Source organism: Stegodyphus dumicola, chromosome 3, assembly GCF_044657685.1.
Source record: "Stegodyphus dumicola isolate Sdum_Otavi_A_Nest chromosome 3, ASM4465768v1".
NCBI lineage: Eukaryota > Metazoa > Arthropoda > Arachnida > Araneae > Eresidae > Stegodyphus > Stegodyphus dumicola.
This window is the reverse complement of record NC_140770.1, coordinates 109,227,400-109,247,913: the sequence shown is the minus strand read 5'-3', so window position 1 is coordinate 109,247,913 and position 20,514 is coordinate 109,227,400. Positions and strand designations below refer to the sequence as shown.

The following is a 20,514-nucleotide window of genomic DNA, read 5'->3' as shown; positions in this document are numbered from 1 at the left end:
ATACTAAAAAATACATTATTGATGCACTTTTGTGTTCTATATGTAGTAGTATTAACTACTACTATAATCCTTAAATTATATATATCTATGTATAGGTATATATAAATGGAACCAAATATAGAACAAGGTATAAAATATCTTTATTATACAATATTCATTACCATACGTATATTTACGTAATATCAATATAAATAGTTAGTTAGGTTCCGTACATATATAATTTATTTTTATATTTTGTATTTTTTGTATTAGATTCAGTATTATATACGTATCTGAAGCTTAATTTGTTCTCTTTTTAGGTTACGACTTTAAGTGAGAAAGAATTGTTAGGGCCTTCATAGGGATTACATTATGTACAATCAGTTAGGATCCGACTTTTCCTTTCTTTTAATCATTATATATATTGAAATACTACTTGATAAGTATACATAAAATATAGCAGTTTTTTAAGCTACTTATTTATATATCTATTGTTTGGTCTGGTTTGTTTGATTATAGCAAAGCATTCGACGGTTATTTGCCTAAGGGTAAAGGTGCCTCGTGGAGAATTTTCTAAGCAAAATTGACTCTTATGCACGTTACACGTGGGGAAAACCTCGAAAACGCCAATACAGCCATCCCCGTCGATCCGGATTCGAACCCCGGATCGACCTGCCAGAGTTCAACGACATTACAGCTCAGCCGCTAGTGAGCCACACACACACACACACACACACACACACACACATCTACATCCACACATATACATTAAATAGTATTTACATGTCGTTTATAAAGTATAATTGAGTGCAATTTAATCATAAAGAGTTAGAAAATATTCTACGGAATTAGTTCACTTCGTAGACTTTTTGTTAAGCTTCACCATATTTCTTAAAGAGAATCTCAATGCCAGTTCCATTTCCAAGCTGTTTATGTACCTTATTTTTCATGCTTTGAATTATATTTAGAAAATTATTTCATTTGGTTATAGCTGAAAATGCAGTTTTTTTATTGAAGAATTTAAGGGTAAGAAGAGAATTATGCCCTTTTCTAATTATTCTTGAAGCATTTAATTTTTTTTTTTAAAAAAGCGCACATTAATACGGATCACTGAACTAAAGTGCTCGATACAAGACAGATTAATTAGCTACTAAATTTTGATTTTCGTTGAGTAAAAATGAATTCATCTGCATTCTATAAGAAAGTAAATATTCAAAAAATGTTTTTTTCCTATTCTCGCAGTCATAATATTTTTCTTAAATATTCAGTTAATTCATATTCAAATATTCCAATCCATTACAATAAGTAATAAATGGATACAGTAAATAAATAATTAAAATCAATTAAATGGAATTTTAATTGCCATTTTCTCTCTGATAAACCCCTCTTTAGAGTTCAATAGCAGTCGATCAGCTTTTGTTGGCGGTTCATTTTTCTTTATGGTATGCTTACGTTATATATGTATGTATTATGCATTGCTCATACTCGTCAATTGCAGCTTTTAATATCTTTTGGAAAAAAATCAATATGAGAATTCAGAAAATGATTCTTAGCGACGCTAAAACTATTATTACTAGGCACTCTCATGCCACAGTGTTAAAAAAAAAAATCCCATTATTTAAAGGTAGATTCTATGCTCATATTTTAGTCTAAAATTAAAAGCTGCGAGTCAAAATTAAGGGGGTTGCTCTTAGAAACCCTCAATTAGAAGTAGTTATAGGAAATGTTAATCAATACTTATAATCTTACGGATTAAACACTTATTCCCTATTTGATCACGTGTATGGCAAACAGATATTCGTTATTCATAAAGAAAAGAAAGGTGAATCAAAATGAGTTATATTCTTGTTTTTCCAACTGCAAAAACATCTTAAGATACTATCGGATTTAATCTTTAAATTATTCCAGTAATAATCAGAACAATGGGGGCCATTATTCTTAACTATAATTTACTAATGCAAATCCTATTTTGGTTTCAAATAGCTTTCATTAATTACGTTAATGATATACTGATATACTGATACTGAATGAAACCTAAAAACATTTTTTTTAAAAATATATCTCCCCTTATGATTCCTGACACAGCCGTTTACTTTTCCCTTCCGTAATTAACGTCAGTCTCCTGCTCTTGACCGCATTTGCCAAGCCACCCTCGCATATCATATCGGAAAAGCCCGTAGCGTTACAAAAGTCGAGACCACGCAACAGACTTCAAGAGCATAAGTTTCGTTCATGTAACGTTAGTGAAGATAAATCATTACCTAATCGAAATTAAAGTCACAGTACGTAGTTTGATTTCTGAGAGAAAGCACGTACTTACAGCTTCTAACAAAATATTGCCATAAATCGTGACGTCATGTCTCAAAAAAAGGAAATACGCGCGACTATAATATCTGAAGATGGGTTTCATAGAATCTGTTGCAAATTAACAACATCCAGTGTGTTTCTTGTGCCCTTAAATATTATGCAATGAGGCAATGAAGCCACGTCCATTGCGAGAACATCTTTCTACAAAGCATCCAAATGACAAGAACAAACCCATTGAACATTTTCAGGAAATACATAAAAAAATTCGAAATCGTTTAACTATCGTTGCATCATTCAAAGTTGCAAAGCATACATATCGTTGCAACGCATGCAAAGAACGATGATGGATTAATTGTCACTTATCGCATTTCACAATAAATTGCAAAAAGTGGTAAAACTTACATTATTGGAGAAACTGTAATAGTACCTTTATAAAAAAAATTTCTCTCTACAATAATGCATCAGGATATCTCTCAAATTTTAAAAACGTTGCCCCTAAGCACTAGCACAGTTACGCGACGAATTGATGAAATGGCAGTTAAAAGTGTTGAAAACAAACTTTTCAGTAATCTCCAGAACTCCTCATTTTTCGTGCAACTGGACGAATCAATCACTGCAAATAATGACGCTTTATTGATGGCATATTAAAGCTATTTTGATTAAAACAATATCTTACGAGAACAAATGCTATTCGTAATAAATCTCATCACAGATACAAAAGGATTACCTATATTTAATATTATGAGAATGTACTTTACAAAAAATAATATTCTTTTGAATAATACTGTTGCATGTGCTTCTGATGGCGCTACTACCATCAATGATAGGTCGCTATTGTGGATTTGTTACTTATCTGAAGCAGGAAGTGCCAAATATTTCATGAATTCATTGTGTGGGACACAAACAAATTCTTGTAGAAAAACATTTTAAGTACGAATCTTCATTCATCATTAATTATAATACAGGGTTCGTACACATTTCTGCACACGGAAATTAAGTACTTTTAAGAACTTTTAAGGGCCATTAATGAAAAAAATTAAGGACCTATGAGCAAATGGGAACTGAATAAATTCAATTAAAAATATTATTCTATGCCTGAATTTCACTTTTGTAATACCATCCTAAAAATAAAATAGATCCCTAAGTAGTATGCATTATTACTAAACATGAATTAACTAACATAATTATTAATAAGTTTGAGAATAAAATAAACTTCATGCAGTTTATCAAGTAGCATTAAATATTTTACAGTTATAATAGTTGGACATATTTAAAAGAAGATAAGTGACATTTACGTTTTACAAATAGTATTATACTAATAATACTATATAATAGTACTTTATGCTGTTTTTTTAATATATATAATATATTAAAATATATATATATATATAATATATTAAAAAAAACAGCATAAAGTATTATTATTTAGTATTATTAGTATAATACTATTTGTAAAACGTAAATGTCACTTATCTTCTTTTAAATATAAATATATATATATATATATATATATATATAATGTTTCATTTTGTCACATACTTGGTCAGTCTAGAGGGTTTAGCAAATAGTAGGGAGATTTTATGTCAAACGGCATAGGTTAAAATGAGAAGTTAGATCATAATCAGCATGATTCATAACAAAAGACTGAATGTTGTACCTCTGCTGCTTGTCTATCGAGAAACCTGCTAACTGGAACAAACCTGAAAGCCTGATACAGTTACGGTTGGCAAGTGTTGAAAGTTAGTCAAGCTCTGCTTAATGCAGTTAATGTCATAGCTTTGTGTAGAGTTCCAGGGGTTGTAACCCAGTTAATATACTTTAAAGTTCCAATAAGCCATTTAAGCACCAGGATTTGGCGATTGGATCTCCTAAAAACCCCAGTCGTCCTTTAAAAGGGGAAGTATATAAGGTATTTCTCCCACTTTCTTGGCGACCGTTCGTGGTGTAGTGGTTTGCACACTGTAGCGGTATTCCAGAGGTCCGCGGTTCAATTCCCGGCGAAGCGTTATTAATTTTTTATCTTTCCTGCTTTCAAAAATACCTAATGTCTCTACAAGCCTTCTCAAACATTTTGGCTAGTTTATATCGATTTCCTTCTCTTTAATTATCGATGTTTTCTGAAAATAATTAGAAATTTGTCTCAATATGCAAACAAATGTTCTCGCTAGTTTCTGTGTGCTTTATCTCCTAACTTGTCAACCTCTCCACAATGTACCTATGAGGGTTTACTTGATCTGGTAAAAGTTAAATAGTCCCATCCCCCCCCCGATAGACGTGAAACAAATTATCACTGTATCTGAAAGTAACTACAATATCAGACAAAGAACTTTGAACATAAAGGTATGTTTTGATGCTAACAAAGTCAATTACAGCTCACGGTGACGTAATTAAACAAGGATAGTCAAATTCAATCTAAAAATGTGGACTAGTGGTCAAATATAATACAATTAAATTTTAATTTAATCTGGCTCAGTAACTCTATCATATGAGGAAACAGAAATGGGAAGTTATAGTAAAGGCTTAAATGATAAGCAATCGGATAACTGCACATATCTTTGAAGAATAATTTTCTTTATGTATTCGGTTTCTTTCTTCAGCGTGTTTCCTTTTAAATTTAGAATTTTTGGATTTAATTAAGGATTTCTTTTATTCTAAAAAACACTAAATGCATTTAGAATGTTGCAACTCTCAGGGCTACAACGTGCAGGTTACAAATTAAATAATCACAGCAGGGATTATCAGGGGCGTAGCTAGAGGGGGGGCATCTGTCCCCGGGCGCAGAATCCAAGGGGCGCCAAACTGATGTTACGACATTTTAGAATTAAATGTTTTCCATCCTTGGCAAGCAGTAGGGGGCGCAAACTCTTCAGTTGTTCCTGGGCGCTGAAAACCCTAGCTACGACTCTGGGGATTATTAATATAAAGATTTAATATGGATATCTCACACAAGCTGAAAACGTTACATTACTCTATAAAGTGCATACATATAACTGAATGAAAAGGGAATTTCCCCGCTTAGTTCGCAGTTAAAGGGGAAAAAAATAATAATAATAAATAGTCCAATCAAATGCGGCGCTCTTTCTGTGGACTTCGCAGAGCCGTTACGTAATAGTCTGTCTGCAGCAGCCGTCTCCAACATTCTCCCCCTCTTTGAGTCGACTTCAGGTTGGCTCAAAGACATACAGTACCTGGTCGAAGAGATCTAATCTCTGAGGCACCTTGATCACACGTCCAAATCTTGACACTTTATCACCTTGTAGGATGTTACTAGAGTCATTTGAAGAGTCATTAGAATCTGAATGTTCATCACAATAAATAGAAGAAATAGCATTAGTAAAAGCGTTATCGTGTCAGTGGATGTGTCCGTTAACTGCGCTTCCAATGGAAAGACTCGCTGAATGGGACGAAGCAGAATACCAGCTTGAGTCTTCAGTTCTACAGTTCTCACCTTGCCATCTTTCCCAGGAATTAGTCGAATGACCTTAGCTAAACGCCAATACATCCGTTTTCTTACGTCATCTCCTATTAGAAAAATTTCACCCAACCGTAGCTCTGATGATGGACCTTTCTCATTTTGAACCAGAAGGCCTAAATGATTAAATCATCCGGATTTTCGGACAGATAGGTAAGAGGTCTAGAGTTAATTATTGACTCGCAGTCGCACAATACTGTGTACAACTCCTCGGTTGTAAGAATCGCGTTACCGAGTGTCCTTCTCAACAGTTCCTTTACTACAGGAACTAACCTCTCCCACCAGCCTCCCCACCAAGCGGCTGTAGCAGGATTAAACTTCCCTATTATACGTTGTATAGCCGTTTGCCTCAAAATTTTTTCCCAATCGATGTTACTAACTTCTCTTTGCGCTCCTCTGAAATTAGTTCCGTTGTCGGAATAAATTATTCTTGGCCTTCCCCTTCTGGCTACGAATCGTCTCAATGACAACAAGAATGCGTCGGTAGACAATGAGTAAGTCAATTCCAAATGAACGACTCTATATTGCACATGTGAACAAAACAATCCAAACTTTTTCACCTCCCTTCACATACAAGGATCCTGCCAAATCATCTCCTACCACCTCGAACATCGCTGCGTCATTGACACGATCGCCTGGTAGCGACACCGGCTCGCAATCGGGAGACTTGGCCTTGTATCGATTGCATCTTAAACACTTTTTTACGACTTTCCTGACCGCTCTTCTGCCCCTCACTATTCAAAATCGCTCTCTTAATATTCCGAGTAATATTTGGGTTCCAGGGTGACAATTTTGTAAATGATAATATTTTATCAAACGCTGGGTGAAAATGCACCGGTCTGGTAAAATAATTGGACAAATAAATTCAGGGTTGTCTGATCGCTCTGTAATGCACATTTTCACCCTTTTTATACCCTCTCCGTCTGAGATGACACTCATGTTGGGAATAGAGTCGGCGGAGGGAAAATAGGAAAATACTTATTTTGTACAATTTTTATAAGTTTTTTCGGCATATTCCATCTCATGAACGGTTAAATTTCCAGTCTCTCGGAATGCACGTTTAATTTTTGAGTTTTCACAAACCGCAATATCCTTGCGACTAATCGAATGATGGAATGATGGATTGCGACTAATCGAATGATTGAAGATTCGAAAACCTAGTTGCATACCAAGGTATTTCCTCTTCAACTGAATTAAGGTTACACAATCTGACCTTCCTTTTTTCTCGTTCTACCTCAAAGGTCTCGTAAGCCAAACGGTCTGGTGGCCAGTTGTTATTAGATTCCAGGAGCCAGGATGGACCCTCCCACCAAAGAAATTCTGAAAATGAACGAGGGGAACTGCCTCTTAAAAGCATACCTGCTGGGTTTAAATCATCTGGTACATGGCGCTTTTGCACCAAAAGCTTTCGTTTATCTTCAAAAACATTCGGCAGAATTGTAGGATTTCTCACAAAAAAATAGAACATAAATTTCGCCTACCTGTATTGTTTTGAACATTTACCAAGGCAGCAGCTGTAGAGCAACCCGGATCATCACAATGGGGACGCGAATATGCAGAACGTGAAGCTCCCAACCCGGTACGAGCGAGCTTAATCATTTCCTCACTTTGCACTTCGTTTCGAAGAAAACACGAAAGTTTATCCAAAGAACGCACACTATCTTGCTGTGACGTAATATCTTCTATCGAGCGGCTTCTTTGACTCAACGAGTGGTTCAAAAAATTCTGCAAAATTTTCCTTAGTTCTACCGAGGCTTTCGAGTGCCATAAGCTTGCCCTCAAGTAAATCATAAAGTTCAGCTAAATCTGCTTTAATCCAACCAGCAGCATTTTTCATTACTATGGAAAGTAGATCCCGTACATAAATCCGAACCAAAAGTTCATCTCTCCCGAAGCGTTCTTTAAGTTGTGCAATCACCTTTGAATAGTTTTCTTTAGTTGGCGGAAAACTTGTTACCACAAAACTTGGACGCTTTAGAATCTGCTACCACACATTGTAACAGATATTAAAATTTGTCTTCATCCACAACAGTCATATTTGTGAATTTTTTCAAACTGGGACCAAAAGGCAAGAAAGTCTTTTGGTTCTCCACTAAATTTCCTCAATTCAAGTTTCGGAAACTTGAATTTCCTTTTTTGCTCGGTTGTTTTTCCTTCCGTAACCGAATTTGCCTTCTTTGCATTTTCTAACAGCGAACCAATCAAGCAGAACTTGTCTTGGTATTCTTCTGCTTTCAAAAAATCTTCGGAATATTCGTCTTGAAGGGTATCATCACTTAGCAACAAATTTGAAACTTCTTGAATTGTTTCCAAACGTGTGAATTTGTCCTGAATCTTTTTAAACAACGTACTGACTTCGTCACTTTTTAAACTTTTGTTTTCGATATTCTTAGATATATCGTTGCACCATATCGTAAATGCTGTTCTCAGGGACTTTCGTTTTGCTTTCAAGACTTTTATATCCATTTTTCATCCAAAATATAAAGTAACGGACACCAGATTTACTATGTTGCAACTCTCAGGGCTACAACATGCAGGTTACAAATTAAATAATCACAGCAGGGATTATTAATATAAAGATTTAATATGGATATCTCACACAAGCTGAAAACGTTACGTTACTCTATCAAGTGCATACATACAACTGAGTGAAAAGAGAATTTCCCCGCTTAGTTCGCAGTTAAAGGAAAAAATAAGAATAATAAAAAATAGTCCAATCAAATGCGGCGCTCCTTCTGTAGACTTCGCAAAGCCGTTACGTAATCGTCTGTCTGCAGCAGCCTTTTCCAACAAGAATGTACAGAAAAAGCGGCTAATTTTATTTCTGTAGTAATATAAACATTCAGAAGAAATATGAAATGTATATGGTAAAGGCCGGTTACAGAGCTAGTGTGGTAGAATTTTTAGAATTTAGTGACACACAGAACAACAAAATCTAGAAATGGCAAAACTTTAAGAATTTAGAGCAGCATTGGAAGCAGAATTTTGATAGGCACTAGGCAGCAGAATTTAGGATACACAGAGATTGCATCGGGTGGGAAAATGCATAGCACCAGCTCTGTGTACGATGCATTTAGACATATTAGATGAATCTTTTAAATTGCAAGTTTTCAATTTCTTTATTAATCAAAAAATCTCTTTCTATAATGCCTGCTCAAGTGATAACATTAGAAGCATTTTTGATATTTTCTATGCTTTTGTCTAGCGAAAAGTAAAGAAAATAAAGGGAACATAAACATGTTAAGAAAAAAGATTCTAGTATCAGGAGTAAAACATTCAAATATTATGTTTCCATTGTTCTTCCAGACGTTCTCCAAAAAGTAAGAAATTCATCGCAAACTTTCTGTAAAATGCATCTATTACGTGTTGATATGTTGATACCATGGAGACATTTTTCATTTTGTCACATATTTCTCGAATCTTCTAGAATCGTGTGTATAAATAATTCTTCTAAGCTTTCCATGCTGCAACGCCAAAAATACTAAAGAAAAATTATCCCAACTAATTCTGTAACAGCAAAAAGCCAGAAATATTTTGAAAAAAAAAAAAAAAAAAAAAAAAAACGAAACGTAAAAGTGTAAAATTAATTTTATAGAGAAAACTGATGCATATTCTGAGAATTTTGAATATCTGAGACAATTACATGAGAAAAACGCTTACTATGAAAAAATTAAAAAGAAGACATTTTAATTAATTACATAGCTAATTTTGTTTTTACTAAGAGCTGTTTCGTAAATTATGCTTTATAGCTATATACCTTGTTTATTTTTCAGATTTAAAACATTGTATAATAAGTTGCCAAAATGAAACTTTATAATATGACAGCGAAAAATAAAAATGTTTTATTTTAATGTTACTTTTTAAATATAATTCTAATATATTACCATTATTTTAACGAAATGTATCAATGATATAATGTTTTAAAAAAAATCGCCGAAAAATTCTCAGATCTCGGAATTAAAAATTTTCTATAGAAACTGATCTCAAAATTGCCAAAATGTTGACAAGTTGTCAAATTTAGAACCATTTAAAAAAAAAGGATTCACAACCCCAAAAGCGAAAAGTTGTTCAAGAGCTCTTTATTAGAAAAAATGAATTTCGAAATGCTTATGTTTCACTTCTTGCTCAGAAACTCGAGTATCCCATCATTTATATTAGAAATAGAAACAAATTATAACCCATGAATCCATTCAAAAGGTAACCATATACGTCAGTGAATTGCCAAAAATATTCCTCCAAAATGCTAATTCACACTCAAAATGGCAGTCGTAAAAAGAGAGAGAAATTTCAGATGATTAAAATTAAGGACCTTCTACTGATTTTGGCCAAAATTAAGAACTTTTAAGGACCGTACGAACCCTGTTAATAATCCGAGCCGTAAAAAAGATCAAATCAAACACATAGAATGTTTCGGCAGCTTTGCCAGGTCAGTAATGAAGATTTTGTTAAGTTACTTTTGCACACAGAAGTTTGGTGGCTGTCAACATTTTTGGCTACATTTATAGCATTATATGCAGTCTCATACAATTTTTTGAAAGTAATAATGAGAACATTCTGTGTCATCAACACTTAAAAACAGCAAAAAATTATGCCGTTTCCTTGGCAGATGTTTTCAAGAGATTTAACGATGTCAGTTTCGGCAGCTTTGCCAGGTCAGTAATGAAGATTTTGTTAAGTTACTTTTGCACACAGAAGTTTGGTGGCTGTCAACATTTTTGGCTACATTTATAGCATTATATGCAGTCTCATACAATTTTTTGAAAGTAATAATGAGAACATTCTGTGTCATCAACACTTAAAAACAGCAAAAAATTATGCCGTTTCCTTGGCAGATGTTTTCAAGAGATTTAACGATGTCAGTTTGTTGCTTCAAAGGACTAATACAACTCTTATAGGTTGCCAAAGTATCGTGCTATTATTTATTTTGAACTTCTTCATCATAATTTGTTTAAGACAGAATTTCATCAGTTTTCTGAATTATCATCTATAAAAGATGGTGTAACTCCAGAGGGCAGATTCAGTAGCCACCTTTATGAACTTAACCGTTTGACTGCTACGCGGCGCAAAAGTGCTGCATTCATTTGTCTCGAAAACCGCAACACAGTTAGTTATTTTAGAAAACACTCATGTTATAAAGTACACGTGAGGTCAGATTACGTTCATACCCAAAGGAGCAACAAAGACACACTGAAACTCGCAGCGCATTTCGAAACAAATGAACACAGCGCTTTTGCGCCGTGTAGCAGTCAAACGGTTAAATTGAAGAAAAAAAAAAAAAAAGAGATTTTAAAGTATTTTGAAGTTGAAGGTACATGACTATATGAAAAATCCTTTCACCACAGACATTAAAGAGCCTGATACAACTTGCCAAGAAGAACCATTAGAAATTAGAAGAACATAAACATAAACTCGATAGTGGTAGCTATGAAAACTTATGGCAAAATAAAAAAAAAAAAAAAAAAAAATGTTAGTCCTATATGAAATATGTGGAAAATGGTATTCAGTTTATTGATACCTTTCCCTACCTCATGCCTTGTGGAATCAGAATTTCGTGTTGGTAATCATATTATGACCAAAGAAAGAAACTGCCAGAATATTTCTTATCATTTGTTCCTCACAAAAATTAAACTGCAAATTCAATATTTAGTTTCTCAGCATCGACCCCAGGGATCCCACTAATAATTCCGTTAACCAGTGTAATTTCTATGTATGCAAAGTATAAATAAAAAGACAGATTTAACTATAGTAAGTTGTTTTATAAAGATTTATTCTACCAAACTTCGCGAAAATCTGATAAAAATTATTTGGTAAGTAATTATTACTAAATGCTTTAACTTAATGCGGTTACTCTGCTTTAGAAATTTTATAAAGAAAGTTATTTGCCCACTTCGTAAATCACCATTACTGTGGAACCACTGGGCGATCAGAAAATTTTATTACTAACGCAAATACAAAAGTGGGTGGTAGGTATAAAAAGGTTGACTACACTGATGTAGATCTTAAATGTGTTCAATCGTTTCACTAGTAATTATTATATCCTCTAGATAGATAAATGTGCTTTTTCTGGGACCGGTCTCAAAATAATGTCCATGCCCTTTGAAAAGTTGCGGGATCTCCACATTAGCTAAACAGCTTTCTTAGAAAGGCATAAACGCCAGAGTTTTGCTAAATGCGGTTTTCGGAATGTCTTTTGGCTTTTTGCCAGTTTGAAAGTATCCTGATGCCAGATCTGAAGTAGTCATATACCTTTTAGATTTAACTTTGCGAAAAATATCTTCAATTATGAGAGTAGGATAGTCAACTGTGAATCGACATGCTTTAAAATCTGTAGGTGGGAGATTATTTTTCTTCCAACAATTCAAACAGGCTGATGTAAGGGCCACTTTACATTACATTTTTTTATTTCTTGGATATGAGCTTCTATAATTTATTCTTTAAGTTTATCATAATGAAAGGGGCATTTACAGGGGCCGCGTTTCCAGGATCAATGCTGTAGCTCACAATCTGATTGAGGATAATTCTCTCTTCAAAATAAAGTAGAAAATTGACTTGTCAAACTCTCCAACTTTTCCTTTTCTTCCGCACCATACTAGTAAGTCAATTACCAGTATGATCAATTACCAGTAAGACAATTACCAGTATGGTAATTGACTTAAACCATTTCAAGCATGTGAGTCATTTTTACCTCTCTACTTACTTATTCTGTGAATTATTGAATTTTCAGATGTTAACAGACTTTTGGGTCACCTGGTATAATCATAATTATTATTCTTTTCTTTGCTGAATTTATTTATGAAAATGGACCATACATAATTTCAAGTAAGTAATAAAATTGGAGATATGTGGCGTAATTTTGAAGTGACTAAGATAAATTTTTTAATCAGAAATAAAATTATTCATGTGTAGTTGAATTTTAAGTATGATTTACTGTATAAAAATTTATCTGAAAATCTGTTTCCTTGTTAAAAATATTTATGTAATTACATATTCTAAGCAATTTTCAGTATAAAAATGTATTCGTTTAACATGAAAATATCTTATGCATTTCAAAATACTAACATTCAAAAGCTACTCATACATTTTGTGGCACAGGGGTACTGGGTAAAAGCTGATAAATTTCTAAGATTTTCCCCATTTTTTTACACTTTATTATTATGCATAGTACTGCTGTAGTATTAGTAATAATGTGGGACTAATTTAAAAAATTTTTCAAATTTCAAAAAGTAATTTAAATAAATAAATAAAATAAAATAAAAAGCTCTTTCATGAAAACTCAAATAATAATATTAAATTTTTGCTGCTCTCAAAACTACTCTTTTACATTAAATAATTTTCTATTATTTAGCTGACACTTATTTTTGATTTATGTAACTACTTAAAACATAGATTTAGGATAGATTTAATAACTTAGTATAAATTTGAATCAGTGATAACAGATTTAGTTTTATTTACAAGTTTATATATTATTTACACTAAAATGAATGTATATTAGCAAAAATAATTATTCCAAGTAACAATTTAAGTATTTAATAATATCAAATACTTCCATAATAAACAAACAGTTATTTCAAATGATATTTACAAAATCTAAAGATAAAATATACATGTTGTGCAAAGATTTTTCAATAAAAATAACCGAACAAATTCAGACTAGCACCAAGAAAATATATAAATCAATAATGAATTATTTTAAAAATCACACAACTTACGACAAACAGTTCCCAACTGAATTCTGACATAACAAAAACTACCATACTAATAACTTTTTTTTAAAAGGGGGGAGGGAGAGAGGCATGTTAATTTGCTAATCTTCTATTAACTGTAATATGCAAAATGTGTCAATGTAAAATTGAAAATTACTATTCAGAAAAATGTAAAAATTCTGGATCATGCCAACTTGATAATATATATGTCATAATAAAAGCAAAGGAAGAGACGGAACACTGTAGATGCGTGATTAGACCCATACTGAAGAAGACTTTAATTGCGTAGTATGCTAGTAATGCTAACTTAGTAATATCTAAAGAACTTGGCAGTCGAGACAGTTTTAATTCCATTTTTATTGGCAACTGATATTTGCGGCCACAATCACTTGGCACTCTAGTCGTGCCTTTCCACAGAAGATTTACATTTTTGATATTGTTGAGATAGAAAGCAAGCCAGTGAAATTACACCTTAGCAGAGTAGAGAGCAAAAGCTGAAGTGCGTAGTTATGAAGGATGGAAGCACGCAAAGAGGAAAGTTTTTGTTTGTTATTTGGTGATTGGTCAAGAGGCATCTGCATTAGCGGTTACGTTAGATCGCATGATTAATTTGAATGACGCAATGCAGAGAAGTTATTACGATTTTAGAATAAAGAGGAAGAATTAATGTTTTATAGTTTAATCTATAATTTTGATTCATATATTTTTATCTTACATATATATATATATATATATATATATTATTATAATGCAGGGAAAAATACTGCAAAGATATGTTTAATAAATATTTTTATGAATTAAAAAATATATGTAAACATTTATCTATTAAATTAGCTTTTTATTATTTATTTAAATACGGTGGCACCTTAAAATGCATTTGTTCTGAAATAATCCAATTTTGTATACATTCTGTTAGGATGCAAATGTTTTGTCTGGTATATGATACCTGTTTGGAATATGACCCGAATTCGATGAATCACGACAGCAAGGACTACTCTTGTATACCACTTTTGAGATAATGTTACAACCATCAGTGAAAGTCAGTATGCCTGTACCTACTATTCAGTATACAACCTTCACTATAACTGTGCATTTTCCCATGATTTTGTGTTTTCTCACCCAATTTCTTTAAAATGTGTTAACAACAAGTTTTCAGAAAGTTACTGTGAAGAGTCAAGAAATGTAGAAAATGATTAGGATCACATACCATCGAAATGAAAAAAGAGATTGTTGAAAATATGAAGATGGCATGCACATTCAAGACTTGGTTACTTCATGCTGCATGCCAAAAATGATAGTATCTACAACTGCGAAAAACAGAGATGCTAAAAAATAAGGTAACATAGCAAAGGAGACGAAATCTGCTACCAAACAAAAATTAGCAACATTAGAGCATGTCAGAAATTGCTTTTAATCTGGATAACAGTAAAATATTTATATACAGTATATATTTGACTAAATAGTACTATAACAATTAAAGAGTGGATTAATTATTTTCTATTCAAAAAGTTTATTTGGTACTCATCCAGTCTGATATAAGTCTAAGGATCTGAAATGGATGAATGACATTACACCAAGGGTACCACTGTATAGTACTACGAGAATTTTAAAAATTTAAATGTTAAAAATTTCTTGTACTATGCTTTTTTAAAACTGCTTCAAGAAATCAATTTAAAATTTCATCATTCATGTTTTGTACTAATTTAATACTGGACAATACAGCTAAGTGTAAAAAATACTGAAAAGGCACATGGCTTAAAAGCAGCAACTAGAAAGTACTCAAAAATATTCACAGTAAGCTCAAGCTGCCCTGATCAATATAGTGATTAGCATTTCTGGCTGCCATATCATTGGGCCTGGTTTTAAATACCGGAGAAGGCTTGGATTTCTGAAAGTGTATAACATATTTGTGGCATGGGTGTACTTAAAATACAAGGCAAGCTGAAAGACCTCTAAAGTGGTTTGGCGGTAGAGGAAAAGGGGTGAGAGACTCTTGGACCCATTCCCTGGGGGATTCTTCTTCAAAATTGGGACAAACCCGAGCAAAGTCACATTGTTAACTATGAGGGGCCCAAGGCCAATGCCAACAAGAGATGCTATTGTGCACTGCTCATCACAATGAAATTTGTGGATGTGTTCTTACACTACTATCAGAAAAGTGAGGTAAGTCACAACATAGTAACACACCACAACATTGTAAAGTCACATTTTAGCTAATACGCGCATCTAACATTTTCATATATTCCATAATTCACAATAATAAATTATAAAATATAATTTATACAAAAATATTTAAAAATTCAAGTGTCTATGACTTTGTAAATAATAAAGAAGTAAAAGATAATGAAATTTTTCAATCTTTGTAAAATCAGAAATATGTTTAATTTACAAATTCCAAAATAAAAAATGCTTGACTGTTTCTTTTTAAGTACAGACATATTTTGAGGATTTTCAACACATTAAGTGCCGCCATATAAAAAAGTTGTTGCTTGGGCTGCCATTTGTTATTAATATACTTTAATTTTTCTCTAACATTATGGAATGTATTTGTAATACATATCATATTTACATCTATTTTGAGACACTAATTAGCATGTAATGATTTGAATACTTAATGTCAATGTGAACAAAATATATGTTTTTATGCATACAAGTACTGCTTAATTTTTATTCTCTTACGGGAGGGTAAGAACATGTCACTTCTTTCCTTAGGATTTTAAAGGAATAAAATTCTGAGATGAATTACAAAATTTTATGCAACCTGTTACAGAAGTCTGGTAAAAATCACAGCAAAATCTACTTTAAATACAAGCACACCTTAGCATACATGAAAACAGAATGCATATGAAAATGAAGAAAGACAACAGAGAATTAAATTATTAAATGTAAAGTCTAGCACTATCATTAATACATGAATATATGCGTACATCTAATTAAGTGAGAGGAAAAAAATTAGAACCAAGTTTCAAATTCATGGTAAATCATATTGCAAAACATGATGTAACACCTACTGAAATAATTAGCATACATATATCCAATACTTTTTCACAACCTGTTCTTTCAGCCCTTTTCATTTATGACATCTGTAATAAATATGTAATTTTTTTAATGTAATACATAAATTTAAAATTTAATTAATTTATTTAGGTTTTGCACGCATATATCACATTTTTTTGGCTTGACACAGGCACTGGTGCTTGAATTATCAAATAAGCAGGTTATGTATATATGCATGTGAGTAATAATTCTATGCAGAGATGATTTGAGGATTGGAAGATAGTGTAAGTACATAAGATGACACAGCAGAGATGAAAAAAACTTGTAGATGCTGGCATAAATAACAAGGTACAATTTTATTTCTTGATGGATAGTTCTGAAGACATATTCTCCTTTTACACATGACTACGGGCGTGGCAAGCACCTCACAATTATATATAACTGATCACGTCTTGAGAGACACTAGATGAAGCAGACAGCAGAATGACACGCATTTGCATAGTGAGAGGAACACAGGAGATGTGAGTGTGTATTCAGCTGCTGGGGTATTTATAGAGTTGATTTCTTCATTTAAATTTTGGACTACGATGGGACAAGAGCTCACCACACTGTAGATGACATAATGTGGATTAGTTTTTAAATTCCAAGTGATGAAGTTTAGATTTCAGGAAGGAAACAGAGCCAAATTAAAATAAAGAATTAAAAGGACTACTGCTAAATTAAAATTAGTATTTTTCTTTCATATCATATATATAATATATATAAAACAGTGATTTGGTTCTTCATCTAGAATATATCTGCCAATGCTATAATAACCAAAGTACTTAGTTGTGAAATAAATTTCTCATAAGATTTAAACTATCAAACCTAAAAGTATTAAGAAATAAAATTTTTCTCATTTATATATATAAAACCAATAAATTGTAAAAAGTAATTTTTAAACAAATAACATAGCCTTTAAGATCTTGCTTTTAACTAAACACTTCTATGAAGCTCAAAATGAATACTTCATAAAATTAAACATTTATTATTTTATGAATAAATCATTATATTTGGTCCATGTAATATCATGCAAATTAAACATAAAAATTCTATGCAAATTTGAAAATATATACTTTCTTATTTACTTCTAAAAAATTTGAATCTTGTGTTCTGAAACCTAAATAATAGACTTCCAATTTGATGCACTCTGTAATAACCAATCATTATGAAATTTTTAATGTTGCAATTCAGTACCATGTAACTTTAGTATCATTAGCAATTCTTATCACACACAACATATAATTAATTTAATTATAAACATTTATCACATAAAGCTGACCACCAGCCAACTTTCTTCAACATGAATCATCATTCTGAATATCTTTGGGCTCGGGCAAATGCCAAGAATATTTGTTCAAGAGAGGTATCACTTATTAAATAATCTTCAAGATTGAATCTTTGCTTCATATCATCCATAAACCTGAACAGAAGACTTAGAGTGACATTAGGATCAACAATATGATACTGAAGCATGCCCTAAAATGCAAAATAACACATATTATTTATTATGCATGTAAAATCAATTTAAATTTAAAATTATCAACTACATCATTTGATGGGCCTACAGTTACACATATTTACAAAATCACAAAATAATTCACAATTTGTAGAAATTATGAAAAACAACTGCAGTAAAATAATATTCATTTTTCTTTAAAACACTTATTTATATCAAGAAAATATCCTAATTACATTAAAAATAATAAAATATAATTGATTTTCTATCAAGAAAAACACATCTTCATTCAAGTTTTTTTAGTTATTTTAAATGAATGAAAGGTGTTATTCACATTAATTGAAAAACTGAAATTACTAAATAATATAAATTACTTTTCTTTTCCCATTTTTTCTGTTCTTGGAAATATCAGGACATTTAAAGTCAAGCAAATTAATATTTCACAAAACAATTAGTTAACCTCTATCTTTCCTATTTTAATTATGCAACTTCTCTTTCATAGGTCAAAAATAATTTTCATTATTGTAAAATAGAGACAAATCAACTCTTTTCCTTCAATGCCATTCACTTAAAAAAAAAATTAGGAAATTTACTCTGCTTTAGATATATAATCAATAGACTAGACCAGTGGTTCTCAACCTTTCAACTAATGCGTACCATCTAAACAAAACTGAAAAACTTTAGTACCACCACCACATTTTACAATGATTATTTTTCAATTTCTTATTAGAAATATTAAAAAAATATATATTTTTCATTTGCACAACCCATTGGCTATTTGTATTAAATATGCACACATGAAAAATATTAAATTAAATATTGGTTACCATTTTAATTATCAAATTTTAAGTTATAATACTAAAATTCTAAAATTTAGTGCAAAATTTGGGCCTGTTTAAGATAGAACAATTTCTTTGTCAGGTCTTATTTCACTTAGTTTTTAACGTAAATTGGGATCCACTTTTAATTTTGCTCTATATTTATTTTTTAAATATAACATGGAAAAAAATCCTTGTTCACACAAATAAGTTGTGCAAAAAGGCAATAAAAATTTAATAGCTTTATTTGAAATGTCTTTAAATCCCCCACCCTTTTTTTGTTTGTTTGTTTGTTCACCCAAAAGTTAACAAGTGTGTTATTTTTGAAATCTTCAGTCCGATCACAGAAAATTTCTATCAATTGTTCATTTTCTTCACAAGGTAAAATTTCAGGCACATCTGAACAAAATAAATTTCTAATCCAATTTTCTTTTTCATAATCCTTCAGAAAACAGCTGTTGAAATTATTTATCAATGACAAACAATGATTTTTAATGACGGATTCTAATTCTTCTCTTATTTACAGTTAGAAAACATTCTAAAAGTGGTAAAAAACTTAAAATATTATTATCCAACTCTGATTATTAGCTCAAGTTTTTTTTTTTTTTTTTTATCATTCCATTTATTTTATCTCTAATGGTAAAGAAATTAACACTTTGTCCTCGTGATCCTAAATTTAATTCATTTAACTTTCCAAAAATATGCTAAATGCGCCAATCATAATTCACTAAATAAAAATTTTTACAATTCAGATTTTGAATCACCAGGAATAAATTTTAATTTCTGATCAAAGTTCAAAAAGACGATTTAAAGCTTTGGATAACCACCTTACTTCAGCATGTAACAAAAGCGTTTCACGTTCACTGCTCATCTCTTGCCATAAAATCATAAATAACGCTTAGCTGCTGGTAATAGAAGGTTTTTTTTTTCCCAATAGTGTGAGCCTGCCCAGTCTTGGCAGTTCTTAGGCTTGATAGGTAATTAGCTCCTAAAGCTTTTTCACTTGAAAAAACAAAACCTTTCATTACCTGTTTATTATTTTTGAACTCCAATAATTTCCTCTTAAAATATTCTTCAGATTTATCCTTTAAATAGGCATGCATAGATTCAAGATGTCTTTTAGGAAACAATGGTTTCATATTTTGATTGGAAAATAGCTGAGGGTCCATTTCATCTCCATTCCAAGTAAACCCAAATGATAAACAACTTTCATTAGATTTTCTATGAGCAATTTTTCTTTGTTTTCAATATTCTTAGTGCTAATAAATTGTCTTGAATCAATCATCTGTGAATCATCACTTTTCTGTTTAGTCAAACCTAGCCATTTTTTCATTTTGAAAATCTAGGTTTGTTTTATTATTTTTTCATAAATATTTAAATGCACAATATATCACAAATGAGAATGTTCTCAAATCGCATAGAAAAGTAAGGAAGACAAAATGCCAGCTGTTAGAGACAGCAAATCGAGGTTAGAAAAAAAAAGATTCTAATTGAAAATAGAGCAATATAAGCCCAGAAATGGTGGCAACATAGAACAAACATGCTAATAATCGATCAACTCTTGAATTAATGAGAAACTGTTATTGTTTTATAGAACTTATTTTTATTTCCTATTACATGCAACATCCATTTCTAACCCTGTTTTTAAAAACATTATTTATGACAGATTTGTTATGTCTATGTCTAAAAGAATATTTGTGAAAACAAAAACTGATTATTTTGCTGAGGTCTATGCGGGGC

At 31.6% G+C, this 20,514-nt stretch overlaps 1 protein-coding gene across 2 annotated transcripts in view; it reads right to left on the bottom strand.

Moving 5' to 3' along the window:
• Window positions 1–13,269: 13,269 nt before the first annotated feature.
• LOC118192633 (phospholipid-transporting ATPase ABCA3-like) overlaps window positions 13,270–20,514 on the bottom strand; it is a 193,165-nt gene continuing 185,920 nt past the window's right edge. For both annotated transcript variants that reach the window (XM_085813161.1, XM_085813162.1), the window contains one exon: window positions 13,270–17,976. In XM_085813161.1, the coding sequence (XP_085669287.1) occupies window positions 17,809–17,976 (168 nt within the window). In that variant the 3' untranslated portion in view covers window positions 13,270–17,808. The remainder of the gene's footprint in view (window positions 17,977–20,514) is intronic.